General features: G+C 38.6%; 3 protein-coding genes across 3 annotated transcripts; 2 read left to right on the top strand and 1 right to left on the bottom strand.

Annotated features, from left to right (window-relative positions):
- Positions 1-210: 210 nt before the first annotated feature.
- On the top strand, positions 211-1,385 carry BO70DRAFT_302166 (OST3/OST6 family protein; the record flags this gene model as incomplete). The annotated part of the gene is made up of 4 exons (XM_025539736.1): positions 211-555; positions 621-718; positions 776-1,131; positions 1,204-1,385. 4 exons carry the CDS (start codon positions 211-213, stop codon positions 1,383-1,385), a joined length of 981 nt encoding a protein of 326 aa, XP_025394576.1.
- Positions 1,386-1,882: 497 nt separating this feature from the next.
- Positions 1,883-4,805, top strand: BO70DRAFT_390808 (putative autophagy ubiquitin-activating enzyme ApgG). Its single transcript, XM_025546190.1, has 7 exons — positions 1,883-2,330; positions 2,406-2,514; positions 2,570-3,339; positions 3,410-3,554; positions 3,609-4,076; positions 4,126-4,488; positions 4,560-4,805. The coding sequence occupies exons 1-7, from the start codon at positions 2,140-2,142 to the stop codon at positions 4,635-4,637; spliced, it is 2,124 nt and encodes a 707-aa protein (XP_025394575.1). The 5' UTR covers positions 1,883-2,139; the 3' UTR covers positions 4,638-4,805.
- On the bottom strand, positions 4,770-5,992 carry BO70DRAFT_346317 (RlmE family RNA methyltransferase; the record flags this gene model as incomplete). The annotated part of the gene is made up of 6 exons (XM_025541541.1): positions 5,746-5,992; positions 5,634-5,684; positions 5,541-5,567; positions 5,111-5,488; positions 4,898-5,059; positions 4,770-4,811 (listed from the first exon to the last, which is right to left on the bottom strand). Exons 1-6 carry the CDS (start codon positions 5,926-5,928, stop codon positions 4,770-4,772), a joined length of 843 nt encoding a protein of 280 aa, XP_025394574.1. The 5' UTR covers positions 5,929-5,992.
- Positions 5,993-8,043: the final 2,051 nt, after the last annotated feature.

Below are 8,043 nucleotides of genomic sequence, written 5' to 3'. Positions count from 1 at the left end.
ACTTTACACACCGGCCCGCCTTATGATCCAGCCAGAGTTGTGGACACCTATCAAGTAAATGGCCGGATAGCAATTGTTAACTGCTCCGGACTACTTATATATATCTTGACCATCCACATAGTACATGGCCAATTATTATCAAGGGTTGCAGATCCGTCATCTTCCTACACCCTGTGCCGACAGTTATATTATCCAAACTGCCATGCCAAAATGAAGCTTCTCAGTCTCTTTGTGTCATTTATCTGCATAATCCCAATTGCTTTCTGCAGTGTCCCCGATACGGAAAAATTTGAACGATACCATTCACTCTCTCGCGTCGCTCCAATCGAACTTGATGACTCATCATACGAAGATATAACAGCAAAACCTCGCGAATATCACATCGCAGTTCTTTTGACTGCCGCGGAGGCTCGCTATGGGTGTATTCTCTGTCGCGAATTTCAGCCAGAATGGGAGCTCATAGCGCGGAGTTGGAACAAAGGCTCAAAGCCTAATGGACTAAGGATGCTTTTCGCTACACTTGATTTCAGCAATGGGAAAGGGACCTTCCAGAAGGTATGTAGCTTGTATACGCATGAATGGATTGATATTACAAACTAATTTGTTATGCGTTTCAAAAGCTAATGCTTCAAACTGCACCTGTCCTCCTTGTCTTCCCTCCGACTATTGGTCCCTTTGCAAAGGTTGACGACGCTCCTTTGCGATTTGACTTCAGCGGGTAACTAACTGAAAGAGTCACCAATTGTTCAATTGATACTGACTGACCTACCTGCAGTCCCATCTCCGCCGACCAGCTATATACATGGATTAACCGTCATCTCCCAGAGGGGCCGAAACCGCCTCTTGTTCGCCCGATTAACTACATGCGGATTGTCTCGGTTGTTACGATATTGATGGCTGCAATAACCCTTTTCACTATTTTATCGCCTTATATTCTACCAATTGTACGAAACCGGAACTTGTGGGCTGCTTTCAGCCTGATAGCCATACTTTTATTTACAAGCGGTCATATGTTCAACCATATCCGCAAAGTCCCATATGTTGCAGGGGATGGTAAGGGAGGTATCAGCTATTTTGCAGGGGGGTTTTCAAACCAGTTTGGTATGGAAACACAGATTATCGCTGCTATCTGTAAGTTTATCTATTGTCCTGTTATGTCACCAATATTTTTCCTGGTGCTGATATAAGGTCCTTTTCTTGCAGATGCTGTCCTTTCCTTTGCGACTATTGCATTGGCAATGAAGGTTCCCCGTATTGCTGACACGAAGGCGCAACAAGTAGCTGTGGTCATCTGGGGTTCTGTGCTTCTTGGCATGTACAGCTTCCTTCTAAATGTTTTCAAGGTAAAGAACGGCGGGTATCCCTTCTTTCTTCCACCGTTCTAGATATGGCCATATGTTGCCATACTCGGCCGGTGTCTCGATGCGACCAGGGATGAGAAAGATTCTTGGGAATTGTGCCCGTTCAGTGACAGTATCAGATGCCTAGTTGCTTGGCCTAGCGCTGGTAAAAAGAGGACATCGAGTGGAGATCCGAGCTGTACATGACGGGTTGACTTTCTTAAAGCCGTGCAGGTGGGAGATGGGTTTACACTGGAGTTTTATTTTCATAATTTAACTAACATAAACATACATTAAGGACTTAGTAAATGCGGAATACATGCCATGATAGCCCGGCAAGTTGCACTCTTGGGTCGGCCTCTAGTAATAATTCACCCTGGTGTATTCCCATGTTCTACTGGCAGAATGGTGAAAATAGGTACTCACCTTGGTTGCAAGGAGGTGAAATGGTGTTGGGTCAAAGGAGGGGGGCTACATGCACTAGACACGGAGTAATACTCCGTGGCCCCCGAACAATCTTAGGACCGAGCGCTTGCTGCCCCGCTCAAGATACAGTTAACAACAAACCACTATACTTCATCCAATATTATGGGCTTGGCTGTAGAGTGACTATCAAAAAAGTCTGTCCTTGCTATTTTTCCTAGCCTTACTCATTTTCATCGCTACCAACCCAGAAGAATAATCAGTTATCACTAGATCGAAACTCTTTAAGTGTGGACTATGGTCCTACTTGGTACTGCCTCACATCAAAGGACGGAACCAAGCTTATCATTTTCCCTGAAAGAAGACAAGCCTAATCATGAGATATACTCCATTCGCATCGGATATAGAATTACCATTCTATACTGCTTTGGCAACCCTGAAGATCAACCATGACAAACTTGACGATGCTGCTCGCACAGTAATTGGTCTCTATGAGATTCGTCCTGTAGACCCCCCCCATGCCTCTTGTCGAATGCAAATTCATGGTAACGCCCTCACAAGCACCGAGTGAGTTCAATCTAGAATATTTCGTCACCGTTTATATACAAATGACAAAGTTCTAACCAGCTGCTCATTGGTCAGGACACCAACTGGATATTACCGAGCTGAAGGCACGATCAAGAATGTCAATACAATGGAAGAGTACACCAATATTGATAAAGCTCATATACTTCAACAGTCCGCTAAAATGGTGAGTACCGCGCATACAGCATCATTGGTATAACATTGACAAACGAAAATGTCAGTTATGGGATGCAATATGCGATGGCAGCATCTACGCATGCCCATCTCTACTTTCTTTCTTCATCATATTATCGTACGCGGATCTTAAAAAGTACAAGTTTCACTATTGGTTTGCATTTCCTGCTCTGCATTCGAGTCCTTCGTGGACCCATCTTAAAGAGACTGAGAGCAGCGTCATTTCCGGTCGCTTTGAAATAGGGACCAGACATACTGCCTGTTTATCCGATGCTGAGTTTTCCACGCTCGTGGTGGCAGTTCAGACGTGGAGCTCTGTTGTAGATGACTGCCAGCGAGGGTTTTTTTTGGCCAGGAGGGTCTCTGAAAGTACACTCGAAAACAGATCAGGAATGACCGAGATAGGGACAAAATCGTTGATCTACGATTGCCCATGCTGGAGGATTGCTCCCCTCTCCGCCTATGAAAGTGGGTTCTTTGAGGGGGCAAGCTTTGAAGACCGTTTCGTCTGCTTTGCAGACCCTTCAAACTACGATGATGCACCCGGCTGGATGCTCAGAAATCTTCTCGTGCTTGCCAAAAGACGATGGGGCCTCAACAAGATCAAAGTGTTAAGATACCGTGATGCACAATATAGCCGGGGTCAATATCGAAGTCTGGTGTTGACATTAGAGTGGCAGGATCTCCCAGCACCAAGTACTTTGAGTCCCGAACATCTATATAACGACGTGCCGAAGGTGACTGGATGGGAGCGCGGCCCCGGTGGTAAATTGAGCAGTCGGGTTGTCAATCTCACCGAATACCTTGATCCTAAGAGGCAAGTAGGCACATCATCATTGTATCAATTGTCGAAGGTTTCTTACGATAATCGCTAATACGGTCTTTAGGCTAGCTGACCAGTCGGTTGATCTCAACCTCAAACTCATGAAATGGCGGATTAGTCCCAATCTAGACCTCGAGAAAATTAAGCATACAAGGTGTCTTCTCCTTGGGGCAGGGACACTGGGAAGCTACGTTGCGAGAAATCTAATGGTATAGAAGTCTGGCGTACCCTTAACCAGGTATACATGTCTTACTATTTTACAGGGCTGGGGGGTTTATCGAATCACTTTTGTTGATAATGGCTCTGTATCATTTTCCAATCCCGTGCGGCAGCCACTCTACAAATTCACAGATTGCCTGGACGGAGGGGCCAAGAAGGCATACCGCGCCTCTCAGGCTTTATCAGATATTTATCCCGGTGTGGAATCCACTGGCCATGCTTTGTCTGTACCAATGGTCGGACACCCAGTCATCGATATTGAAAAAGGTAAAGAAGACTTCCAGCTACTTCAGAGACTAATAGATGAGCACGATGTCATATTTCTTCTAATGGACACGCGAGAATCACGCTGGCTGCCAACAGTCATGGGGAAAGCAGCCGGCAAGATAGTCATGAATGCAGCACTTGGATTCGACTCTTTTGTAGTCATGCGACATGGTGTCAAGACAGACGTGGATTCTTTGTCAGAACTTGGCTGCTATTTCTGCAACGATGTGGTTGCGCCAATGAATGTGAGTAATGACTCGGGGGCCGTATAACACTCAACTAATCTTGCGGCAGTCTATCAGGGACCAGACGCTTGATCAACAGTGTACCGTGACTCGTCCTGGGGTGGCTGCAATCGCTTCAGCTCTACTAGTGGAGCTGCTTGTTTCCCTTCTCCAACATCCTCTGGGTGCTGCAGCTCCTGCTCCGATCTCGCGAAATGATGACACAGGAACTCACCCTCTTGGACTTGTGCCACATCAGATCAGAGGATTCCTTTCGACATTCGAAAATGTTCCAGTTGTAGGTAGGAGCTACAAGTGTTGTAGCGCTTGTTCAGACAATGTTATTTATGGCTACAAACGAGGCGGTTGGGATTTTGTCTTAAAAGCTTTAAATGAGCCAGGGTATGTAGAAGAACTGAGCGGTCTGAAGGAGGTCTGTCTATCATCTTTCTATCCCTCATCATGGAAACAAGTTTCGAACGCAGGAAGCTGACGCTTTACAAGGTGCAAGCGACAGCAGAAGCGTCGGTTGCAGACATCCAATGGGACGATGATTCGAATTCAGGGGAGGAGATAAATTAAATCCCATCCCTATTGACAATTGGGCAAGGAGTGCGTGCGGTTGATTGAACCTTCAATGCGGCCAGTAAATGCGACTGAACGGTCTAATTTCGGAGCATAATATGATAATTTGATGTTGACTTTGCAGCCCTCTTATTTCCGACCGAAACCAATAAAATATGATTCTTTAGATTCCTGCTCAATGATCAGTAGTGTTGGTGTTATTTTAGCCTACGCCAAAGCATATTCGCAATACACCACAAGGTTAACAGTTTGCTTACATTGCGTGAGGATTCCGGTTTCAGACGATAGACCTTGTAGAATAGGTCTTTGAGAAGTCCCTCCAAGACCTTATCTTCAGCGCCTTGGTAGAATTTGCAGACGAAATGGCCACCGGTCCGGAGAACTTCTTGACTGAAGCTCAATGCTGCGCGGCAAAGATCCTGGTAATATGGTTCAGCGCAATAGTTTCCCGGCTGATCTGGTTGACATACCATACTACCTGCATGATCTCTGAAACTAATGCCGCTGGTGTTCACCATCCTGTTATAGGGATCACTTAGACTTCTCTTCCCAAATCCAGTGGTTTGATCCCAGGGAGCAGACATATCACTTAGAACCACATCTACTATTGCATTTTCTGAGCTGGCGTTCACAGACTCAAGCATCCTCGAATTGTGTTCGATATTAGACGTTGATTCTGGTGGACGCGGCCGGCCTCTATTGCTGTCACGCACAAATTCACGCACATAAGACTGGACATGAGGGTCCAGAAAATTCCCTTGAATTGTTGATACCCCTTTGGGAGGCTGCGCTGGGATGATGTCGACGCCCAAAACCCGGCCATGGGGTTGCGTTCGAGCTACTGCTACCTAGTAGCATAGAGTCAGTTGGGATATAATATTTACTTAATACTTGACGTACTTGAGACCAGGATCCAGGGGCATATCCCTATAAGGTGTGATTGTACTGTTAACAAATATGGCTATGGGATATCAAAGGTTGCGGCTGTCATACAAGGTCAACAACAGTTTGCCCGCTCTTGAATATGCGATACTTTTCATCTATCTGTTCATGGCATTTCATCAGAATTAACTTGAGAGGAGGAGGTGCTAGCAGTATCAGATACTTGAAGGAGCTTGAAAGCTGCACGACTTTTTAAGCCTTGCACTGCTGCTTCCCTTGTGAAATGGTCCTTGAGCTGGCGAGCTTGCCATCGTTTTGAGGAATATTGTCTTTGGAAAATGAAAAAACGGGATGTGACAGTATTTTGGGCTGAAGAACATTGCATCAGAAACAAAAGTTGTGTCATGGTACTCTGTACTTGTACATAAATCCTGAAAGTATTGTGATGCACCTCTACACAGTAGTACGTGAAGAAAGTTTGGCGACATCACATGCAAGTACAGGTCTCTCCATGTCAGCTTCTTGCCCCACAATTCCAAGCTACCGCCTACTAAATAGAGTCCCCTGCGGGCTTTTGAACCACTGGCTATCTCCCGCACTACCTTAAAACTATTATAATAAACTTCTGAAAAATAGTTTTTTTTTTTCTTAAAATCCTTGGAAATTATAGTATGCTGTTAGGGGCAGAATCTATAAGCTATAGAGAACTGAGCCTGTATATATAAGAAGAAATAACTAATATTTAAAAGAAGATTCTCAGAAATCTGATAATTTTATATATATATATAACTTGGCAAAAGTTAATCTAATAAAATAGACTACTTAAATTAAATAATTTTAAAATATATTTTACAGTATTATTTTTTTTTAAAGTCTGATTAATATTCTTTGTTTATTTATTTATTTTAATCTTATAATTTATTTTATAATAATCTTATTATTAATTTAAGCTTAATATTATCTTTAATTAGATCTAATCTTATCTTCAGCTTATATTAATCTTAATCTTAAATATTAAAATAAAGTCTAGAAATATAAATTAAAATATTTAATTTTTTAAAAAGATTTTTTTTATTTTTTTGCTTGATTAATTTAGGATTATCTTATTTTTAATAATAAGATAAAGCTTGAAAAAGATAGAAATATTTAATTCTTTTTTTTATTTTTATTCTTTTTATTCTCTTTATTCTACTGGCTTGGAAGATAATAATAATAATTATTACTTTCTAAATTAGTAAAGATTTATTAATTATAAGTTTATTAATTCTTAATACTAGTTTTTTCTCTTTCTATCTCTATTTTTTCTATTCTTTTTATTCAGCTGGCTTAAAAAATAGCAAGAATAATTAGGCTTGTCAAAATACCGAGCCCGAGCGGGTTGGGAGAGATCAACAAGCCGGCTTGGCCGAGTCCAGACTCCAGAACTTGTCAGGGCCTGATCAGGCTCGCAGACAAGAACTTAAATAAACTTTTAATTTATTTAATAAATTATTAAATTTTTTACTAATTATTTAAATATATTTAATTTATTTTCTTAAATAATTTTTATAATATATCTATTCTTATTAAAAAGATTAATATAATATAAATTTAAATAAAATTATAAATTTAAAAGATTTTTTAATTCTTCTTTACTTTTTTCTAATTTTTTTTAAATATATTTTATTAAAGATATTAAAATAAGAGAAAATTATATATAGTATATATATATATATATCTTACTTTTTCTAACTTTTAAAATATATATAAAAAAGTCTCTAAAAAAATAGAAAGAAATTAAAAAACTAATATAATTATAAATTATATCTTTATATATTTATAAATTAAAAAAGAATTTAAAAATCTCTTAACTTTATAATTTTATATATACTTTTATTATATTAATTTTTTCAATAAGAATTAAGAATAGATTTAAAGCTAAAAGCAGGTATTTTTTATTTTATTAATAAATTATTTTTAATTAGATAGATGATAGATGATACTAAAGAATCTATTTTTAGACTTGACAGATTAATTAAGCTGAGTCAAGCTAATCTAGAACTTATTTAATAAGTCTATTCACTTGCTTAATCAGATTCTGTTATAGAGTGGCTTAACCTGACTGTTATATCTTAATCTTAATCTGGCTATAATCTAATAATTAGATTAAGATATAAAACATTTTTAATTATATAATTAAGATTAGATTAAGATATAACTATTATTATAACTATTTATATCTACTAATTAAAAAGATTAAATATAATAAATAAATTAATAATTATAGATTAATTTATAATATATATATTTTTTTTATATAAATAATATATAAAATATAATATATATTTAATTATAGTATAAATATAATAATATTTTTTAAATATAATCTATTATTTAATCTACTTAATTAATTATCTTAAAAAATATATTATATTCTAAAAAAGACTTTTTCAAAATCTAGTATAAAAAAAATAAAAAAATATATAAAATATTTATTTTTTATATTATTTAGAATAATAATTATAATAATATAAAAATTATA

The sequence above is a fragment of the Aspergillus heteromorphus genome (assembly GCF_003184545.1).
Source record: "Aspergillus heteromorphus CBS 117.55 chromosome Unknown BO70scaffold_50, whole genome shotgun sequence".
Taxonomy (NCBI): domain Eukaryota; kingdom Fungi; phylum Ascomycota; class Eurotiomycetes; order Eurotiales; family Aspergillaceae; genus Aspergillus; species Aspergillus heteromorphus.
Note: the sequence above shows the minus strand (reverse complement) of the source record. Positions and strands in the feature narration are given on the sequence as shown.